At 44.7% G+C, this 24,072-nt stretch overlaps 1 protein-coding gene across 1 annotated transcript; it reads left to right on the top strand.

Annotated features, from left to right (window-relative positions):
- The first annotated feature begins 3,385 nt into the window (after positions 1-3,385).
- Positions 3,386-4,510, top strand: LOC132888548 (4-galactosyl-N-acetylglucosaminide 3-alpha-L-fucosyltransferase 9-like). Its single transcript, XM_060924593.1, has one exon. It carries the CDS (start codon positions 3,389-3,391, stop codon positions 4,508-4,510), a length of 1,122 nt encoding a protein of 373 aa, XP_060780576.1. The 5' UTR covers positions 3,386-3,388.
- The last annotated feature ends 19,562 nt before the right edge of the window (positions 4,511-24,072 follow it).

The raw sequence follows: 24,072 nt of genomic DNA, 5'->3' as shown, positions 1-24,072 counted from the left end.
GTGAGCTGCGCAGGGCCGGAGTGCGCACCCTCCAGAGGGCACTCGCTGTTCAGGGCGGAGTGATTTGGAGCGCAGGATGCCTGCGGAGCCGAGCGTATCCGTGTATTGGTGTTGCTGTGTGCACGGCTAACGGTTTTAGTGTAAACGCGAATCGTTTTAAGAACGTTAATCTGATGATCCGCTGATTCGACGTAATGTAAACGTAGCCTAAAACCTACTCCTGGAGATGGCAGTTTTCCACTGCCACAATGTATAATACATGCTAATGAGTAACATGATAGCCTAGAAAGAAACAATTCATTTGTGCAATAAATAACAAAGCAAAGTTGTATTTTGTATACATTTGTAACTTGGGACCAAAGTTATTTGTGAAGTTAAAGAGATTTCCACCATGATCATGATTGCAAAAAGGAATTTTGGCACCCAACCCACACTGTGAAAAAAAATTAGTCAAGCCAACTTAAAAATGTAACGCAACCTGCTGCCAAAGGATTTTGAGTAAACTCAACTCCGGGTCAAATAGTTGTGCTGACTTGCTCTTTTAAGTTGACACAGATGAGTATTTTATGTTGACCTTACTTTATTTAGCAACTTCAGTGCATTCAAATTGTGATATTGAAATATATTGAAATAATCATTCCAATTAACTTGGAAAAGCAAGTTGGCACAAAAAACATTGTTATCCTAAATTATTCTTTTTTTTTAAGATTTTTTGGGGGGGGCTTTTTCTACCTTTTTTGGATAGGACAGTGTAGAGACAGGAAATGAGTAGGAGAGAGACAGGGAGGGATTGGGAAATGACCTTGGGTCGGAATCGAACCCGGGTCCCCAGATTTATGGTATGGTGCCTTATCCACCTGAGGCACAACACCCAAAAATGTTCTTTTAAGTTCACATAGAAGAGTATTTTATGTTGAGTTGACTTGACTTGCCTTTAGAAGTTCAGTCCAACAAATTGTTTAGTTGAAATAAATTTAAATAATAATGCCAATTAACTTAGAAGAGCAAGTTGGCATGTCATGGTTCTAAGTTGAGTTTACTCAAAATCCTTTGGCAGCAGGTTGCGTTATATTTTTAACTTGGTTTGACTATTTTTTTTTTACAATGATTTAGTGCGCATTACATTTTTTACTTAACACAAACCTCTCAACACTTAAGTTCTACTTCACTTTGCCTATTATTACACAAACAGAAACAAATACCGACATACAAGGAGGGAATTCCCTGGCCTCTGTTGAGGAAAGCTTAGTCTAGACTCCTATACAACGTCTCGTGTCAGTTTCCACAGACTTCTCACTCCACCCGACCGTTGAAACTTTCGAACTTGTGAAGTGCGCATGCGCAGTGGCATCGGTTAAGGGGCATCAATCAGCACTTGAATATATAAGTTCACTTAACTTAATTTTCCAATTCCTATGAACTTGTGGCGAAGGAAAGGCATCTCAACTATTTTTTTTTTAGTTACCTGAACAATTAGAAGGGAAATTTGTTCATTCAACTTAGAATCCTTTTTTCACTCAACAATTTTGCAAGTTACATTTTTTTACAGTGCAGGAACCAGCAGCAAATTTTCCATAATTGCCCATGTAGTTTTATTTTGGGCCTTGAACAAACCCACTGAAAACTGGTCTTAAGGAAAACACAGGAGACTGAACTGTGATTTTAAGAGTGTAGATGCCATTGTAACAAATTTAGAATTAGAAGGGCACTCAGGAGAGAGTATACCTCTGCCAAGCCACATATTCAGATTTGCTGAATGTGACAACATCACATGTTGAAATTGAGACAATTTTTTATTATTTTAAAAATATATTCTCATTTTGAATTTCATGCCAGAAACATGTTTCAAAAAAGTTGGGACAATTAGTGAATTAGGTGATGGGTTGAATTCGGTGATTTGGTAACAGGTTAATTAGGTTAATTGGCAGTACAATGGTTTATGTAGACAAATCATCTGAACTGTGTGTCTATGTTCGACGATCTCTTCATATAAAATATATCCTGTCTCTATTAATATACAGTACTGTTTAAAAGTTTTTGGCACCCTGTTTTTTCAAACAAAGTTTGTTATAGATTTCTATTTTGTGACTTATATATTATTGAGTCGTACAAAAACATTTTGAAGTTCCAAATGTTCATTTTCCAGCACAAAATTAAATGTTACAGAAAAAAAATGTTTGTCTCTGAGCAGCGTATTACATAAGAGACCAATTTTTAGATTAAAATAGAAAGCAGAAAGAAGGTGTAACGGTTCTTTATGTTGGGGAAATGAGGAACACAGATACAGGAGCGACAGTACATGGTGTGCTTTATTTTTACTCTCACTTTTCAGTGAACACTAGCACAAACACACATGTTGGGGAACTCTGCTGTCTCTCTCTCTCATTACTGGCCATCCAAAAGACAGACATGTTAATAGACAGCCGGTAATTCGACACATGTGTAACTCATCACATGTTACCTGCTGATTCAATCTGACTCCTCGCTGTTCACAGCCAATGCTTGACCACATCCTTGCTGCCACGTACTCCCACCGCCTGACTCAGGCCGGGGAGCTGTCCAAGCCTGCAGCTATCTCCCCCTTAGCAGGAGAGGTAATCTGCAACTGTCATCTGTGCCCCGGCCTGTGCACCACCTCAAATTTAAAGAGCTAAATGGACAGATACCAATGAGTGATCCACGCGTTGGCATCCTTCATGCGGTGGAGTGATGAAAAAACTCATTGGTTAGCTCATCTGATAAATCCTTGCTTGATTTCCCTTTACGTAATTCATTCACAAAAACGGCATATCCATATCGTGTGTAAACATTACATTCATGTTTACATTAAAACATCCTGAACTTGATGTGTATAGTGATAATTTAACAAGATCACCTGTAAAACTATGAAAGAGAATCACATCACTGACCAACATTGTTTGCATTCCTTCAGGGAGATACTCAGGCAAGAACTGAATTGTGCAAACCTCATTCCCTCATATTCACCTGCAAGGCGAGTTATGCCAGCTACTGGCAAAAACTCATCTCATCTCATCTCATCTCATTATCTCTAGCCGCTTTATCCTTCTACAGGGTCGCAGGCAAGCTGGAGTCTATCCCAGCTGACTATGGGCGAAAGGCGGGGTACACCCTGGACAAGTCGACTGGCAAAAACTATACTTCTGTATTGTCGAAGACTATACTTCTGTAACCATAGTATTATGTAGTGTCATAACAGGTTTATATGTCATATTGATTTGTGGAAAAGTGAAAATTACCCTAAAAAATAAACAAATAAATTCAAATAAAACATCCCAAAATTCCCCCCTTTCAAACACTGCATAATTCATCATAACAAGCTTAACCATTCTGGGGTTGTTTTTGTTGTTGTTTTTTTCAGGGGTCTGGAATGATGCTGAATATATCCACACTACAACAGTTTTCCCTGGTCATCATTTGCTGGCTTGGAGGACTCTTGTCTTGCTTGTTGTTTTTTCAGTACACCTCACCAACATGTCCATCTCAACACTTTCCTCCTTATCAACCAGATGTTTACAAGAACATGCACTTCTCAAATCTTACTTTTGCTACAGATTCTCAGACTAAGAAGGAAAAACCCATCCTGCTGCTGTGGTTCTGGCCTGAAAACCACAGGTGGGACTTTGGCGACTGTAAAACCATATACAACATCGATGGCTGCCATTTGACTGATGACAGAACCCTTTACAACCAAGCAGACGCAGTTCTCATTTTCCACAAAGCTATCAAATGGGATCTGTCCAACCTTCCACCATCTCCTCGGCCTCCATTTCAAAAATGGATCTGGTTCCATGTAGAATCACCAACCAACACACTAAAAATACCAGGTTTGGAGAACCTTTTTAACCTCACGCTGAGCTATAGACGGGATGCGGACATTTCTGTGAGATATCGACTCACTGTTAACAAAAAGCCAAACGAAGACTTTGTGATCCCAAAGAAGGACAAGCTTCTCTGCTGGTTCGTGTCCAACCTTGCCCCCATTACTGGAGTAGGGACCAGGATGAACTATTACAATGAGTTAAAGAAGTACATCACCGTGCATCTTTTTGGAAAAATAACTGGGGCGCGCATGAAAGACGAAGACTACTACTCCACGATGGCAAGCTGTAAGTTTTACCTTTCCTTTGAGAACTCCATCCACAAGGACTATTTCACAGAGAAATTAAATGGTCCTCTCACAGTTGGAACCATCCCTGTCGTCTTGGGGCCTCCGAGACAAAATTATGAAGACTTTGCTCCGGCTAATTCCTTCATTCACGTTAATGACTTCCCTAATGCTGAAGCACTGGCTAAATATCTGCATCAGCTGGACAAAGATGATGAAGCTTACAAGCGCTACTTTGACTGGAGAAAACACGTGACTGCAGCACCACATCTGATTTATCGGAATCAACAGTTTGTCATATATATCTGTCACGCCTGTGAATATATTGGTAGGCACAAAGAGTATAAAGCTGTGCATGGCATCTACAAGTGGTGGTTTTCATAAAGCAATTTATAAATCATTAGGACTGTGCTTAGATTTCTTTGTCAGTTGATAATGATTCCTGAACACTTGCTAACACTCAGAATATGCACTGAGAACATACCACTGCCTCCAAACATGGCCACCATGGAATACAAGCCCCAGTACAAAACTCCACTGGCATGTTCACACTCACCTGAATTACATATGTACGCAACCTCAAACACACCCTAGATATACACGGACTGTCACCAAGACTCTTTGCAAAGTAACACTCAGTCAAGTCAAATTTATTATTAAAGCACATTTAAAAAATGGTTTCAAAGTCAGCAAATGCTAAAAAAAAAAAAGTCTTGACATTAGATCAGAACTTCAATTGGAAAATTCTAGATTTGATCACTTGATCTGTTTATCCAATTTAAAACCACTGTCTATTAATCAACAAATATTTTACTCTGGGCTTTACCTATGGTTCCATGGAACACAGGTTGATAATGATGGGCATCACGGGCACCACTGGGTCCAAGTATCAGGATGTCAGTTTTGTTCTTGTGAAAGCTTACAAAATTTAAGGCCATCCAAGCTTTGATGTCCTTGACATAGTCCAACAAAAGTTTTCCGTTTCAAAGGTAGATGAATTTGAGATTTGTCTGCATAACCGTGGAACAAGATGACATATTTTTGAAGAATGGATCCGAGAGGGAGCACATCAAGTGAAAATAGGACTGGCCTTAGAATAGAACCCTGAAGGACTCCACAAAGGAGGGGCGCTGAGGGGGATATAGAGTCACCAAAGCTGACCCAAACCATTCCATAACAGAACCTTTAATGCTCCAGGTGAGAGATGAGGATGCAGTGATTGACTGTGTCTAATGCAGCTGGGAGATTTAAAAGCATAAGAATGATGGAATCCCTGGAGCCAGCAGCTTCTAAAATGTCATTAAAAAACTTTTAAATGTGCAGGTTCACAAATTGTTTATGTTAAGACATTGTTTTTGTAATGTGAGATGGAAACATTCCAACATTTGTAAAAACATGTTAATACCTATTACAGTTGCTTTATAGTTATGTACAGATTCAAAAAAATGGAATGAAGTGTTCCCATATGACATCATAATAAAACAATAAATAATTGAATAAATTAACAAAGAATTACAAGATACAGAGAACAAGATAATATTTTGAACATTTAAAACAATTTGTGCACATTTATGATAGTTTGACTATTGTTAATTTTAATTGTTTATAATTGCTTATAATTATTAAAATTCTTTTTAAAAAATACAGAATTATTTTACATCAGATTTTATTTAAATTTCTAAAATAACTTCATATTTGTCTTCAAAAGATATATTTTGTTTCCATCATGCACTCAATGATGTAATTTTTGTAACTTTAAAAAATAATTATTCATAAATATTACTATCTAGTTGCTGAATAATTATGCACAGGCCATCATTAGTTATAAATGTTGGTTAGTAAACTACATGGCATGATCATGAAAAGTAAAAATGTATGACAGTCAAGAAATTATTAAGAATGTTATTTTTTGCTCTGGATAAACATGAAGATTCTGAGGATACACTATATATACGGTATATATATAATATACCGTATATATAGTGCATCCTCAGAATCTTCATGTTTATCTTCATGTTCATGTTATTTTTAGTTTATATATATATATATATATATATATATATATATATATATATATATATATATATATATTGTGGCAGCGGGGGTGTGGTCTAGCGCCGGTCTGTGACAGGAGGGCGGAGTCAGGGAAGGTAAGTGGCAGAATCACTACACCTGACGACAATTAACCTGTATTTGTGTGTGTCTTCCCAGTGACCGCGCCCTATTTAAGGAGGGAGAGCGAGAGCAGAGGGTCTCGCTCCCGAACCAGACACCTGATGTGTGTGCGCGCGTGTGTCTGGGTGTGTGTGTATGTTCATGAGAGACCACTGAAAAGTGTAGCAATAAAACCATTGTTGAACCTGATCTCTGCCCTGCCATCCTCTGTGCTCCACCTCTTCGTAAGAACTGTTACAGTGGTACCGAAACCCGGGATCTGGAGCACAGCAACCTACCAGCCCCATGGAGTCCTCCCCATTCACTGAACTGGTCCACGCCCTCGCCACGGCCCAGCAAAGCCAGCACCAGGCGCTACTCACCCTCCGAAAGGAGCAAGAACAGCGGTTCGAGGCCCTGGTGTTGGCCCAACAAGAAGATCGAGAGGCGTTCTGGCACCTCCTCGCATCGGCGGGGTCCACCAGCGCTCCTGCCGCGGGCCCGTCTCCCCTCACCGTCACCAAGATGGGCCCGCAGGACGACCCCGAGGCGTTCATCACGCTCTTCGAGCAAGTCGCCGAAGCCTCGGGGTGGCCGATGGAGCAGCGCGCGGTGCGCCTTCTCCCCCTGCTAACGGGAGAGGCACAGCTGGCTGCGCTACAGCTCCCCGCCGGCTGGCCTACGCGGACCTCTGCAGGGCCGTCCTCCAGCGCGTGGGGCGCACCCCAGAACAGCAACGCCAGCGCTTCCGCGCGTTGCGTTGGAGGAAGTTGGCCGGCTGTTCGCGTTTGGCCAGCAGCTCCGGGACGCCTGCTGGCGGTGGTTGAGGGCCGACAACCGCGACACCGAGAGAATCATCGACCAGGTGGTGCTGGAACAGTTCATCGCTCGCTTGCCAGCAGGAACTGCGGAGTGGGTCCAGTGCCACCACCCGGCGTCGCTGGATCAGGCAGTTGAACTGGCAGAGGACCATTTGGCAGCGGTCCCGGCGGCAGGACAGCAGATGGCATCGTCTCTTCTCTCCTCTTCTCTCTCTCTCTCTCTCTCCCCCTCCTCCTGTGTCCCGTACTCGCCCCATTCCCCCACCACGGAGGCGGGGGCTGGCACCACCCCAGCCGACCCGCCGCACCCGCGGTGCCCTCCCGTTTCTTCCTTCTGTGTCTGTCTCTCCCCCACCTCAGGTGAGTGAGCCCCAGATCACCGGTCCAGAGGGAAAGCCCGGGCCGGTTTGCTGGTGCTGCGGGGAACCGGGCCACGTTCAACATCAGTGCACGGCGATGGAAGTGGGCGCAGTGGTTCGGATCCCCGACGCGCCAGAGGCCGCCCTTGATCCGGCTGGAGCATATCGCATACCGGTGAGTATCCAAGGGGATACATATCAGGCGTTGGTGGATTCTGGCTGTAATCAGACCTCAATTCACCAAAGCCTGGTGCAGAACGAGGCATTGGGGGGAGCACAGGGGGTGAAGGTGTTGTGTGTGCACGGGGACGTTCACAGCTACCCTTTGGTGTCGGTCCACATTTTTTTCAGAGGGGAAAAAGTTATAGTGAAGGCGGCGGTTAATCCTCGCCTTACCCACTCTTTAATTTTGGGGACTGATTGGCCGGGATTTCGGGATTTAATGACACACTTAGTCAAGAGTGTGTCCTGCCATTTAACGGGGGGAGGTCCCGGTGTCGTTTTGGCGGGAGCAGCTGTCACAGAGCCGTCTACGTCATCTTCGTGTCAGAGTGAGGAGCCGCCGGCCCCTCCTCTCTCTCTCTTGGGGAATCCCTCGCAGACTTCCCATTAGAGCAATTGCGAGACGAGACTCTGTGACATGCGTTTGACCAAGTGAGAGTAATCGATGGTTAAATGCTCCAGCCGAACCCCACCCCGTCCTTCCCCTACTTCGCAATTATGAAGGATAGGCTATACCAAGTGACGCAGGACACTCAAACTAAAGAACGAGTCACGCAGCTTTTGATTCCGAAGAGCCGCCGGGAATTGGTATTCCAGGTGGCTCACTTTAATCCCATGGCTGGACACTTAGGGCAGGATAAGACACTAGCCCGAATAATGGCCCGATTCTATTGGCCGGGGATTCGCGGCGATGTTCGTAGGTGGTGTACGGCATGCCGCGAATGCCAGTTAGTAAATCCAGCGGCCATTCCAAAAGCGCCTTTGCGCCCTCTTCCATTGATCGAGACCCCGTTTGAGAGAATTGGGATGGATCTCGTTGGGCCATTAGATCGGTCAGCACGAGGGTACCGCTTTATATTAGTTCTGGTGGACTATGCAACGCGATACCCGGAAGCAGTGCCTCTGCGCAATATCTCAGCACGCAGTATTGCAGAGGCACTCTTCCGTGTCATCTCCCGAGTCGGAATCCCGAAAGAGATTCTGACTGATCAAGGCACTACATTTATGTCACGAACACCGCGCGAACTGTATGGGCTATTGGGGATTAAGCCGATCCACACCAGTGTGTATCACCCACAAACGGACGGTTTAGTGGAACGGTTCAATCACACCCTCAAAAATATCATTAAAAAATTCGTAAGTGAGGACGCATATAATTGGGATAAGTGGCTCAAGCCCTTGTTGTTCTCAGTGAGAGAGGTTCCCCAAGCCTCCACGGGGTTCTCCCCGTTCAAATTATTATATGGGCATAAGCCGCACGGCATCCTAGACGTGCTGCAGGAAAATTGGGAGGAGGGACCTTCACAAAGCAAGAACGAAATCCAATACGTTCTGGATCTGCGCACAAAACTCCACACGCTCACCCACCTAACCCAGGAGAATTTGCGGCAGGCCCAGGAACGGCAAGCCCGCCTGTACAACAAGGGTACATGCCTTAGGGAGTTCACACCGGGAGATAAAGTACTCGTACTGTTGCCCACATCAAGCTCCAAATTGATCGCCAAGTGGCAAGGGCCCTTTGAGGTCACACGGCAAGTCAGGGACGTCGACTATGAGGTGAGGCGAATGGACAGGGGTGGGGCACTACAAATTTACCACCTCAACCTGCTTAAACTCTGGAATGAGGAGGTCCCCGTGGCGTTGGTGTCGGTGGTTCCGGAGAAGGCGGAGCTGGGGCCGGAGGTCCAAAAGGGGGCATTGGCATCACGCACCTCTCCGGTCCCCTATGGAGACCACCTCTCCCCGACCCAACTCACGGAGGTCACCCAGTTGCAGACCGAGTTTTCAGATGTGTTCTCGCCCCTGCCCGGTCGCACTAACCTCATAGAGCACCACATAGAGATGCCCCTGGGGGTAGTAGTGTGTAGCCGCCCTTACAGACTACCCAAAGACAAAAAAAGGTGGTTCAGGAAGAACTTGAGACCATGCTCGAAATGGGCATCGTCGAGGAGTCCCACAGTGACTGGAGCAGCCCGGTGGTCTTGGTACCCAAGGCCGACGGGTCGGTCCGGTTCTGTATGGACTATAGAAAAGTCAATGCGGTGTCTAAATTCGATGCGTACCCGATGCCTCGTATTGATGAGTTGCTCGATCGACTCGGCACTGCTCGCTTTTATTCAACGCTGGATTTGACGAAGGGATATTGGCAGATCCCCTTGACTCCACTATCCCGAGAAAAAACGGCCTTTTCCACACCGTTTGGTTTACACCAATTCATCACCCTTCCATTTGGGCTGTTTGGGGCACCTGCTACATTTCAGCGGCTGATGGACAGAGTCCTCCACCCTCACGCCACGTATGCGGCGGCCTATCTAGATGATATCATCATCTATAGTAAGGACTGGCAGAGGCACCTCGAACATCTGAGGGCCGTCCTTAGGTCGCTGAGGTGAGCGGGGCTCACAGCCAACCCAAAGAAGTGTGCGATTGGGCGGGTGGAAGTACGGTATCTAGGCTTCCACTTGGGCAACGGGCAGGTGCGTCCCCAAATTAATAAGACGGCAGCGATTGAGGCCTGCCCGAGGCCCAAGACCAAAAAGGGGGTGAGACAGTTCCTGGGGCTGGCTGGCTATTACCGTAGGTTTATACCTAATTATTCGGACATCACCAGCCCACTGACTGAGCTCACTAAAAAGGGGGCACCAGATCCGGTCCAGTGAACGGAGCAATACCAGTGGGCTTTTTCTGAGGTGAAGGCTGCACTGCGTGGGGGGCCACTTTTACACTCCCCTGACTTTTCTCTCCCCTTTGTGTTGCAGACCGATGCATCGGACAGAGGGCTGGGGGCAGTTTTGTCCCAGGAGGTGGAGGGGGAGGACCGCCCCGTCCTGTACATTAGCAGGAAGCTGTCAGTGCGTGAGGGGCGCTACAGCACGATCGAGAAAGAGTGTCTGGCGATCAAGTGGGCGGTCCTCGCGCTCCGTTACTACCTGCTGGGGCGCCCTTTCACCCTCTGTTCGGACCACGTGCCCCTCCAATGGCTCCACTGCATGAAAGATGCCAACGCGCGGATCACCCGTTGGTATCTGGCACTCCAACCCTTCAATTTTAAGGTGGTCCACAGGCCGGGGGCGCAGATGGTCGTTGCGGACTTCCTCTCCCGTCGGGGGGGGGGGGTCGGCTGCAGGCCAGACGGCCGCCCGGCCTGAGTCGGGCGGTGGGGGTATGTGGCAGCGGGGGCGTGGTCAAGCGCCGGTCTGTGACAGGAGGGCGGAGTCAGGGAAGGTAAGTGGCAGAATCACTACACCTGACGACAATTAACCTGTGTTTGTGTGTGTCTTCCCAGTGACCACACCCTATTTAAGGAGGGAGAGCGAGAGCAGAGGGTCTCGCTCCCGAACCAGACACCTGATGTGTGCGCGCGCGTGTGTCTGGGTGTGTGTGTATGTTCATGAGAGACCACTGAAAAGTGTAGCAATAAAACCATTGTTGAACCTGATCTCTGTCCTGCCATCCTCTGTGCTCCACCCCTTCGTAAGAACTGTTATATATATATATATATATATATATATATATATATATATATATATGTGTGTGTGTGTGTGTGTGTGTATATATGTGTGTGTATATATATATATATATATATATATATATATATATATATATATATATATATATATATATATATATGTGTGTGTGGGTGGGTGTGAGAGATTTGTGCTCAGTCTTGTAACAGAAATAAATGAATAACTTAACATTGATTTATTTGTTTATTGTGTGGCTGATTTGCAGCAGCAAAAAATTTGATGTTGACTGTGTGAATTAAACTTGGAGTTTTTTGCAAGTTTAGGTTTAATGTGTCAGATTTCAAAACAGCAAATCATGTTTTCTTGGGATACTCATGAATTATTGAAATCATGACTGTTTTAGGGTCGCATCTCATGTAATTATAATGTCAGTGGTGTGTTGCATTTTTAAAATGTGTATGGAGCTAATAAATAATTGCACTTGACAGTACTCACACTCATTGTAGCTCTGCAAAGTGATCCAAGCAATTCAAAACACCATTTCAAGTGGCAAAACAATCACACATAGATCTATAGTTTATGCTCCTTTCACAAGAAATCAACAGTCCAGTTAAATCTCACCTTTTAGTGTAAATCAAGTCAAAACATGAACTAGAAACCAGATCTTATTCAAAATTTATGGGGTTTCAAACAACTTGTCATATTTTGTATGAATGTAGAAGAAGAATTTGCATAAACTGTCCAAAAACATCAGAAGGAATGAATTTGTCAATTCAACATAACAGCAAACATTTTGTGTTCATACACCTCCCTGACTTACATGTTGAAATAGCTGGTAAGCACTGGCAGATTACAAAATTGGTGAGAAAATGAGGGGGGGGGGACTACAAACATAAAAACTGAGCCCTAACACATGCACTCCTCAGGCACTGGTGGAAAACATTGCCCTGATATGTACAACATGTTATTTTAGTGCATTAAAAAACAAAGTGAGTTTTAAGTATTATCATTCAGACCAGATTTACTTTTGTGATTTGTTTGTGTGTATAGATTGTTCTGGACATGTAGCTTCTCTCAGATCCTAATCCTCACCCTAACCTTGATGAATCCAAGGTGATCAATAACTCATAATCTCCCAGTAGTATTCTTGTTCATTCTGGCAGCAAAGGTATGGTCAAGCATCAGCAGTGAGGGCAAGGAGTAAGGTTGAACCAGTAGGTAACATGTGACAAGGTGCACCTGTGTCTAATTACTGGCTGTCTATTAACATGTGTCTCTATGCCTTTCAGACAGCCAGGAATGAGAGAAAGAGCTGTGTCACCCCGTCGAGTGTGTGCATGCATGCGTGTGTGTGTCTAGAGGGCAAGGGTAGTGAAAGTCACTGAAAAATGCAAATAAAGTTCAAGCAGACCTTAAATTACAATGTCTGCTTCCACTTTCTCATGGTCCACTCACATGATGTTGTTACACTGGAACCGAAACCCGGGACTGAAGAAAAAACGGTGCAATGGAGTTCAAACCAGTCAGCGAGCTCTTCCAGATACTCGCCAGTGACCGCCAGGACCAAACCTTCATCGTGCTGTCATTGGATCAGGGGCAGCACTTCCGGACTCTGCTCAAGGCCCAGGCGGAAGACTGGCAGGTGATCCAGAGCTTTGTCCAGTCAACAGGTTGTCCCTGTAGCCAGTAGGCCTGTCCAGCTGGTCAAGATGGGGCCACAGGATGACCCCAAAGCCTTTCTCAAGCTGTCCAAGCATGCTGCAGTGGTGAGCTCATGGACAACCTTACAGTGGGCAGCCTGCCTATTGCCACTCCTGTTGGGGGAAACCCAGCCCATGACTCAGCAGCTCACAGCCACCTCAATCTCCTGAAACCATAGAGAGAGAAGGTTCCTGTGGCTCTGGTGATGGTAGTTCCAGAGAGGGCAGAGCTGGAACTGGAGGTAAGTCTAAAAAGTGTTGCCCAATTCACCCCAGTCCCCTGTGGAGACCACCTCTCACTGTCCCAGAGAGCACAGGTTATTAGGTTGCAGGAGGAATTCTGTGATGTGTTGCCCCTCCCTGGTCACACAGACCTCATAGAACACCACATTGAGACTCCCTCAGGGGTGATGGGGCGTAGCCGCCCATATTGGCTATCCAAGCACAAGAAAAATGTGGGTCAGGATGAACTCCAGGCTATGCTTAAGATGGGAGTAATTGAGGAGTCGCACAGCAACTGGAGCAGCCCAGTGGTCTTGGTTCCCAAGACTGACAGGTCAGTCTGGTTCTGTGTGGACTATAGGAAGGTCAACGCAGTGTCTAAATTTGAGGCATATCCGATGCCTGGCATTGATGAAGTGCTCGATTGGTTTGGCACGGCTCGCTTTTACTCAACACTGGATTTAATAAAGGGATATTGACAGATCCCCTTGACTCCATTATCCCACGAGAAAATGGCCTTTTCCACTCCATCTGGTTTCCATCAATTTTTACCCTTTCAGGTTAATTGTGGCCCCAGCAAAATTTCAGCATTTCATGGACCAAATTCTCCATCCCTACAATGCATATGCGGTGGCCTGTCTAGATGGCATAATCATCGATAGTCATGATTGGGAGTGGCAATTACAACATCTCAGGGCAGTCTTGAGGTTGCTGAGGCTCACAGCAAACCCGAAAAAGTGTGCAATTGGATGTGTGGAAGTATGGTATCTCGGCTGCCACTTGGGTCATAGGCAGGTGTGTCCCCAAATTGAGAAGACTGCAACGAATGCGGCCTGCCCAAGACCTAAGACCAAAAAGGGGTGAGGCAGTTCCTGAGGCTGGCTGGCTGCTATCAACAGTTCATGCCTAACTTTTCAGATGTTACTAGCCTGCTGACTGACCTCACTAAAAAGGGGGCACCAGATCTGGTCCAGTGGACGAAGCTATGCAGAAGGGCTTTTGCTCAGGTAAAGGTGGTTTTGTGTGGGGGCCTACTGTTGCATTCTCCTGACTTTTCTCTTCCTTTTTGTTTTACAGACCGACACATCAGACAGAGGACTGGGGGGCATTTTGTCCCAGGTGGTGGAAGGGGAGGAGCCCCTGGTGCTGTACACAAAAGCCACAAGTTCTGCATGCGAGAGTCAAAGTACAGCACTGTAGAAAAGGAGTGTCTGGCCATCAAGTGGGTGGTCCTCAATCTCTGGTCCTACCTGCTTGGACACCCCTTCACCCTCTGTTCCAATCATGCCCTGCTCCAGTGGCTCCATCGCATGAAGGATGCCAACATGCAGATCACTCGTTGGTATCTGGCTCTTCAACCCTTTAAATTCGAGGTGGTCCCCAGGCTGGGGGTGCAGATGGTGGTGGCAGATTACCTCTCCTGCCGGGGGGAGTCAGCTGCAGGCTGGACGGCTCCCTGGCCTGAGTCGGGCAGTGGGGTCTGTGGCAGTGAGAGTGTGGTCAAGTGTGGGCTGTTAATGGTGCAGAGGAAAATATAATTTTTAGATTTATTCTTATGCTGTTAGTGATCTTTCGAAAAGTAAGTTTTAAAAGACACTGTGTAGGGGAGAATATAACTTTTAGAGAACTTGTGTCTCTTATATATTCAAAAGGTCAAACACGTTGTCTCATGTTTATGTAAGATGAAGAATGCTGTTTATGTTCTATTTTCTAGGTTAGTAAAACATGAGTACGTACGTGCAGAGACAGTGTTTTGTGATATAGAGGGTGCTGAGGCTGGACACCCTGACATTAAGAAGATATTTGTTGTGCGATTGTTATTTTGACAAGTACAGTGGTGCTTGAAAGTTTGTGAACCCTTGAGAATTTTCTAGATTTCTGCATAAATATGACCTGAAACATCATCAGATTTTCACACAAGTCCTAAAAGTAGATAAAGAGAACCCAGTTAAACAAATGAGACAAAAATATGATACTTGGTCATTTATTTATTGAAGAAAATGATCTAATATTACATATCTTCAAGATGGCACCGCAAGAGTGGCAGCTAGTTACAGTAGCTCCGAGCGTGTTTATGTGTTTTGGTATGTTTTTGTACTTTTTTCGTGTTTCTTTCTGCACTAGTCTCAGTCGGAAGTGTGCACCTCGGGATGTACTACTCGTGAGACTGTGCATTTGTATTTTTCTCTTTTTCTTTCTGGGGCTAGTTAAATCGGCATCAGCGGACCCTTTTAGCCATGGCTCCATTGTTTACACTCGGGAGCAGCTGTTAGCACTGCGCAACACCAAGGTACTCCCCATGGAATTAAGTAGAAGGAGAAGGGGATGCAGAGCTGGAATGAAGTGCCGGGAGAAGAAAAGACGGTATAAACCATGTATACCGTCTGTCATCATGGGAAACGTAAGATCTCTCCCTAATAAGATGGATGAGCTAACGGCGCTAACCAGGCTGCAGAGGGAGTACCGGGAGTGTAGCCTTATGTGCTTCACAGAGCTGAATGAACTCTCACCTGACTCACACGTCACTCTGGACAGATTTCAACTCGTGAAAGCGGACAGAAAAGCTAAGGAGAGCAGTAAGAGGAAAGGAGGGGGTATAGTGATGTTTGTGAATGACAGATGGTGTAACCCGGAGCACATCAGGGTAAAGGATTGCAGTAAAAACATTGAACTGTTAGCGGTTAGCATTCGGCTATATTACCTCCCGAAGGAATTCTCGCACGTTATCGCGATAACTGTGTACATCCCCCCAGCGGTCGATGCTGCTGCAGCCTGTGAGCTCTTACACACTACAGTGTCAAAGCTTCAGACATCGCACCCCCAGTCCCTGCTACTAATCTCCGGTGACTTCAATCATGCTTCCCTGTCCTCCACTCTCCCAACCTTCACTCAGTATGTGAAATGCCACACCAGAGACAAGAGAACTTTGGATTTAATGTATGTGAACACCAAGGACGCATATAGTTCATCACCCCTCCCCCCGCTGGGCCGTTCTGACCACAATCTGGTTCACTTGTCCCCTATAGAGATCTTGCAGTCACGTGACTGGAAAGTACACAACCGCCATCGTGTCGGTCAAAAACACCGCTGAATACTGCTGCACTCGTGTACAGAATGGATCAATTTCAACCGACGGACTACACGGCTCATTTTTCTAATGAACAGATAACTAGATATATGTCTAAAATAAACGATCTACAGATTTGTGATCCTTATGGCTTTCCGGACGGAGTTTTCACGACCGGATTTTGAACTGCCAGCGGAATACCCGGACATGTATAATTACCTCATCAACTTTCCCTCGCTGTTCAGTGGTGAAGCACTGCGTGCTTATAAATTTCTGCACAGTTTTCTTTACAGAAATTCAGGATTTGTCAGCGACTCAGATGTGGCATCTTGTAAACAAAAAAATGATCCTCACTGGATGGGTAAGTCACTTAAGTATTGAGTATAGCACTGACCAGCCGATTATAGAATAGAATAAGGTAATTCCAAATCGTCCATGTTGTTTACATGGATCTGGCGTTGGAGAGGTAGAGGCTTGGCAGTGGAGATTTGAGTGGCTGTTTTCTGAGCTTAGTCAACAGGCCGGCTCTGCCTGTAACCTCGCTTTTGCTTTGGCTCCCGGTGCCGCCTCCTTCCCTTTGCTTCCAATAACAATCCACGGAGACCTCGCTGGTCTCGCAATCTGGTCTCGTCCGGAATGTGTTTTTTTTTTTTTCTCGTCCGGAATGTTGTGCATGCGATGGAAATTGCTACAAACCGTCATTTTCTGCTGGAAACCAATGTCCAGTAAGTCCATACGGTTGTAGTGGATATTGAAGTCCGGTACAGACGAACAACATGCAAAAATACACACAAAAAACATAAAAACCATGCACAGGTAGGGAGAGCTTGTAGCCACAGCCGTTGTAGTAGAATTGTATATAGTAGGGTTTTCCAGAAGAAAAGGTAGAAGTAAAAGCAGAAGTAGAAGGCGGAATATGGCATTTGACCTACAAGATGGCGTCTGTCACAATCTGGATCGGCTGTGACCTCACATGCAAGATCTCTATATACATACCTATGGTGAATAAACAACCACCCACCAAGAGGTATGTAAGGAGCTGGTCTGAGGAGACCAGTATGGCACTGAGGGACTGCTTTGACACCACGGACTGGGATGTGTTGTGTGAACCTCACGGGGATGACATTGATAGCCTGATAACCTGCATCACAGATTGCATTAATTTCTGTGTTGAAAACACTGTGCCAGTCAGGAAGGTACGGTGTTTTCCCAACAATAAACCCTGGGTGACCTCTGAACTAAAAGCCCTATTAAATGAGAAGAAGAGGGTTTTTAAATCTGGCAACAAGGAGGAGATGAGAAGAGTGCAGAGGGAGCTGAAGAGGGGGATAAGGAGAGGCAAGGACAGCTACAGGAGGAAGCTGGAGGAGCACCTCAAGGGGAGCAACACTGGACAGGTATGGAGAGGCCTGAAAACCATCTCTGGCCACACAAAGGACAGTGGGAGGGACCCTGTATCTGGGGGCCAAGACTGGGCAAATGAGTTGAATCTCTTTTTCAACAGATTTGACTGTGCCACCCCACCCTCCCCCACTCACAATAGTCCTGACTGGTCTGTGATATCACTCCACCCCCCCTCCCCTCATAATACCTCTGACACCAACAGCTCCCTCCTCACACCACATCACCCCCAGATCAACAGCTGATCAGGTGTTGAAGGAGCTAAGGAGGATCAAGACAAGGAAAGCTGCTGGCCCTGATGGTATCCACTCCAGACTGCTTAAGGACTGTGCAGATCAGCTCTGTGGGATTCTTCTGTACATTTTCAACCTGAGCCTCAGTCTGGAGAAAGTTCCACTTCTGTGGAAAACATCATGTGTGGTTCTAGTTCCCAAGACTGCGCACCCCAGGGAGCTCAACCACTTTTGGCCAGTAGCTTTAACGTCTCACCTAATGAAGATCATGGAGAGGATTGTTCTCTCCCACCTCCGACACCTGGTGAACAGCGAGATGGACCCCCTGCAGTTTGAATATCGACCGGGCATTGGTGTGGATGACGCTGTCATTTACCTGCTACACCAGTCACTTTTGCACCTGGAGGGCACTGGGAGCACTGTGAGAATCATGTTCTTTGACTTCTCCAGTGCTTTCAACATAATCCAGCCAAATTGGCAAGCTGCCATTTGCCATTCTTTTTGTTGGTCACTTGATGTTGTCCTGTGGTTGTTGAGTGATATTTGAAGGAGTTGATGATCATCCTGGTCAGTGGAGACTCATTTTTGCCCTCTGCCAGTCTGTAAATTTGTTGTCCCCAATGTCTGCTGCTTGACCTTGTTTTTATAAACTGCCACATTTGAAATTCTGAGGATAGAAGCAAGCTAACACTCACTGTACCCCTCTGCCAGAACTGAACCCTTCTTTTTCTCACTCAAAACATTTCTTTTTAACTCTTTTGGCATCATGAATAGAAATTTTTGCATTCCAATTAAATTAAAGCTACTTCTCACACTGTTTTTGCCATCCAAACTGGTCCTATTGCAAGAGGATAGTGATGGCCACAGCAGTGTTTTTTATACTTTTCCTCATGAAATATGATTTGGTTCAGGTGATCATGTAATCAGGACCTCATGAAGTAAAATGAGTTGTGCTTGTGTTGGAATTCGAACACAGACACTGGAATGAAATGGCTGCCATACATTGAGGTGCTGATTTAAGAAAACATTACATCTGGGACATGGAGAACCAAAACCGTGACATAAATTTCTATATGTCACTTGTGAGAATTAATTCTTTGGATAAATCTGGGTACATTTTGTTTGTGAATGTGTCTACATAATAAAAAGAAAATCGCATGTTGACTTGAAGATATGAAGTTTATCTTCTCATCTTGAAAAACTTGCATTTTTCACGCAAAATACATCGTGGATCTGAGTGACATATTTGCCGATACTTCACTCCAATGATATCACTCCCAGTGTTTTCCCGCTGACTGGGCACGGGTTGTCAAAATGGGGAACCGGTTCAAACTTGAAATTCTTTTCATTAACTTGCTTTTTTTTGTGGATGTGTCCGTATAATATAAAGAACATTACACGAAGGTGTGAAGTTTATCTTCTCATGTTGAAAATATTTTCACTTGTTCATTTTGCTCACTCGTGAATATATTCATGACTATGTAATATCATATCCATCCATCCATTATCAGTAACCGCTTGTCCTGTGCAGGGTCGCGGGCAAGCTGGAGCCTATCCCAGCTGACTATGGGCAAGAGGCAGGGTACACCCTGGACAAGTCACCAGTTCACGTCTCAGGTAATATAACAGATAGATAGATAGATAGATAGATAGATAGATAGATAGATAGATAGATAGATAGATAGATTTTTTTTTCCAGAAATGTGTATGTCAGTTAAATGTAGTAATTATGATCAATTTGTAATAATTGATAAGTGCTTTTCAAGATGGGCGTGTCCTCATGATGTATGCTTGGACATCACATGTCCTTCAAACACTTGACTGCAAGACAGAATGATCATTTTGACCTTTCTTAAAACTGCTTGTTGTTGGCTTTTGTGCCTGTATAATGAGTAGGTCACATGACCACAAGGTGTCGTCTGTGCTAGGAACTCAAAACCTAAAATGACTGGATATTTCCTGAGGTTTCTATTACTGCACATTTTATTAAAGGTAATCTTTCCAGACATGGGATGTGACTCAAATCCCAGAGGTAATCATTATCATAGAGCTTATATGCAGTACTGAGATTATTCAGTTAAACATCATGTGCCACATTGTTATAACAATTACAACAGTGATCGTTAAAAGCACCAAACTCATTTATTTATTTAAAGAATGTGTGGTATGAGGGGGAAAATGGTACTCTGTGTCATTCGTATCAACATAATAAAGAAATGCAGCAAATATTGTCATCCCACAGACAGAACGAAATTCTGGACTGAGAGAAATCACAGACAAATGTGTGTCTGAGATTCCGTGAGATGGTGAAACACCTAAGAAGGTGTGTCTGAGACTTTTGTCAGCCATTGAGTCAAGTGTAAATCCATCTGTCTGAGCCACATTTGACCACAAGCCCTCCCAATCCATTTGGAAGTGATGTCAGGATCACAACAAGTGAAAACATTGCATGATTATTGCAATTAAACCGAAACTTGCAAAAAACTCCAAGTTTAATTCACACAGTCAACATCAAATTCTTTAGTGATGCAAATCAGCACACAATAAATTAAAATTGATGAAGTTATTCATTCATTTCTATGTTGCAAGACTGAAAACAATCACATATGTACATTGTGGAGAATCAGAAACTTCATGTTGATCTGTATCCAAAAAAATGATAATTTCTTGATAGTCATATATTTTAACTTTTCATGTTCATGCGACGGGCGGCACGGTGGTGTAGTGGTTAGCGCTGTCGCCTCACAGCAAGAAGGTCCTGGGTTCGAGCCCCGGGGCCGGCGAGGGCCTTTCTGTGTGGAGTTTGCATGTTCTCCCCGTGTCCGCGTGGGTTTCCTCCGGGTGCTCCGGTTTCCCCCACAGTCCAAAGACATGCAGGTTAGGTTAACTGGTGACTCTAAATTGAGCGTAGGTGTGAATGTGAGTGTAAATGGTTGTCTGTGTCTATGTGTCAGCCCTGTGATGACCTGGCGACTTGTCCAGGGTGTACCCCGCCTTTCGCCCGTAGTCAGCTGGGATAGGCTCCAGCTTGCCTGCGACCCTGTAGAAGGATAAAGCGGCTAGAGATAATGAGATGAGATGAGATGTTCATGTGACCCTGTACAGGATAAGCGGCTACAGATAATGGATGGATGGATGGATGTTCATGCCATGTGGCTTGCTGCACAACATTTATAACTAATAATGGCCTGTGCATAATTATTCAGCAACTGGATAGTAATATTTATTTATATCTTTATAAAGTTACAAAAATGATATCATTGAGTGCATCATGTAAACAAAATATGTTTTGAACACAAATACAGTGGCATGCAAAAGTTTGGGCACCCTTGCTGAAAATGTCTGTTACTGTGAATAGTTAAGTGAGCAGAAGATGAACTGATCACCAAAAGGCATAAACTTTGACATTTTTCACCTTTAATTTCTCTGATGCAGAGTGAAATAGTCATGGTATGTGCTATGAGTTTCATAACAGAAACCATCGATAGCTGGTCTAGTGTTAAATTGCTGTAGACTATATTTGTTTCGGACCAAACCTGGTCTCCATGTCAGCCTGTTCTGAAATGATTCTGCACTCAGTCACTTTGGGAATTGAAATAAAGCAATGCCTACTTGTCTGTCTGCCTGTTTCAAATGTTTAACTGCACACAGTGGTGCATCTGCGGTGGAAAAAGGATACACTGCATATTATAAATGCAGGGTGTACCCCGCCTTTCACCCGTAGTCAGCTGGGAGAGGCTCCAGCTTGCCTGCAACCCTGTAGAACAGGATAAAGCAGCTAGAGATAATGAGATGAGATTTCTGAAGTGTGTGTGCGCGCATGTGTATGTGTGTGTTTACCCCTCTCTCTGCTTGGTTGGTGGTGTGAGTGGGCCAGGCAGGGTTAGTGAAACCTTATCTATGGAAGTAACAGTCTGCCCTTATCAGTTTTGGTCCAACTGTTCAACCCACCTGCCATGAAGGGTGGAAGCCACTATGTCTGAGGCTTTCCATCACCTTTGCCTGTGGTTTTCAAGTCTCTTTTCATGTGTGGTGATGATGCAGAACTTTGACTCCAATCAGAAACTGCCTGTCTCGAGAGCACAAAACTTCAGGGAGGTATTTCCGAGCCTGTGCACTGTGAGAGCGGCACAGCAAACACGGATTTGGGGTATTTAGAAAACAGCAAAGCCTATTCATTCATTTATGAGCACAAGATACAAATGAAATATTCACCTGGAGAAATATTCACCTATCAGAAAGCATGTCCATTGTGTGGACTGACAACTGTTTGAATGCACAAACTCTGTTATCATCCACACCCAGCACAGTGCTGCGTTCAGTTAGGAGTTGGCCAGCTTTGTTGTGGAAATGTACTTGAACAAGGTTTCAGGCTGAAATTGTGTTACTGTGAGATATGACTTAGGTTCTGTCCAATTATTCTGTGTCCTAGGAAATACAGTTGTTGTGGATGAGACATTTAAGTGAAAAAAAAAATGAATAAGTGCAAAAATACATGCTGTTAGTAAATACTTGATTTTCTAGTTGGAGGGGAAGAATTGTCACCCCTCTATCATGTTTACCTTTGTGTTTTTTGATAAGCAGCTACTTCATTTCAGGAACCGAACAGTGGAAATCATGAATCTCCCTTGTTGCCAGGCTGGGGTCCATGTGGAATCTATTGATCCACATGTCATGTTAATTAGAGCATAGATTTACACTGGATGCCCTTCCTGCCACAACCCTCCCATTTCTGGTTTTGGGAAACAACCATTCACACACACATTCATAGTAACCAGTAGAGTAGCCAGTGAACCTATAGTGGTGCTTGAAAGTTTGTGAACCCTTTAGACCTCAGAAAAAGCATTGTTGATGTTCATCAGGCTGGAAAAGGTTACAAAACCATCTCTAAAGAGTTTGGACTCCACCAGTCCCCAGTCAGACAGATTGTGTACAAATGGAGGAAATTCAAGACCATTGTTACCCTCCCCAGGAGTGGTCGACCAACAAAGATCACTCCGAGAGCAAGGTGTGTAATAGTCGGTGAGGTCACAAAGGACCCCAGGGTAACTTCTAAGCAACCGAAGGCCTCTCTCACATTGGCTAATGTTAATATTCATGAGTCCACCATCAGGAGAACACTGAACAACAATGGTGTGCATGGCACGGTTGCAAGGAGAAAGCCACTGCTCTCCAAAAAGAACATTGCTGCTCGTCTGCAGTTTGCTAAAGATCACGTGGACAAGCCAGAAGGCTACTGGAAAAATGTTTTGTGGATGGATGAGACCAAAATAGAACTTTTTGGTTTAAATGAGAAGCGTTATGTTTGGAGAAAGGAAAACACTGCATTCCAGCATAAGAACCTTATCCCATATGTGAAACATGGTAGTATCATGGTTTGGGCCTGTTTTGCTGCATCTGGGCCAGGATGGCTTGCCATCATTGATGGAACAATGAATTCTGAATTATACCAGTGAATTCTAAAGGAAACTATCAGGACATCTGTCCATGAACTGAATCTCAAGAGAAGGTGGGTCATGCAGCAAGACAACGACCCTAAGCACACAAATCGTTCTACCAAAGAATGGTTCAAGAAGAATAAAGTTAATATTTTGGAACAGCCAAGTCAAAGTCCTGACCTTACTCCAATCAAAATGTTGTGGAAGGGCCTGAAGCGAGCAGTTCATGTGAGGAAACCCACCAACATCCCAGAGTTGAAGCTGTTCTGTACAGAGGAATGGGCTAAAATTCCTCCAAGCCAGTGTGCAGGACTGATCAACAGTTCCCGGAAAAGTTTATTTGCAGTTATTGCTGCACAAGGAGGTCACACCAGATACTGAGAGCAAAGGTTCACATACTTTTGCCACTCACAGATATGTAATATTGGCTCATTTTCCTCAATAAATAAATGACCAAGTGACATATTTTTGTCTCATTTGCTTAACTGGGTTCTCTTTATCTACTTTTAGGACTTGTGAGAAAATCTGATGATGTTTTAGGTCATATTTATGCAGAAATACAGAAAATTCTAAAGAGTTCACATATACTTTCAAGCACCACTGTAATTAGTGAACCTGCACTTTTAAAAGTTTTTTTAATGACATTTTAGAAGTTACTGGCTCCAGGGATTCCACCATTCTTATGCTTTGAGATCTCCCAGCTGCATTGGACACAGTTGACCATTGCATCCTCATCTCTCACCTGGAGCATTAAAGGTTCTGCTCTGGAGTGGTTCGGGTCTTACTTGCCAGCTCTGGTGACTCTGTATACCCCTCAGTACCCCTCCCTTGTGGAGTCCTCCAGCGTTCTGTTCTAAGGCCA

The sequence above is a fragment of the Neoarius graeffei genome, chromosome 7, assembly GCF_027579695.1.
Source record: "Neoarius graeffei isolate fNeoGra1 chromosome 7, fNeoGra1.pri, whole genome shotgun sequence".
Lineage (NCBI taxonomy): Eukaryota > Metazoa > Chordata > Actinopteri > Siluriformes > Ariidae > Neoarius > Neoarius graeffei.
Note: the sequence above shows the minus strand (reverse complement) of the source record. Positions and strands in the feature narration are given on the sequence as shown.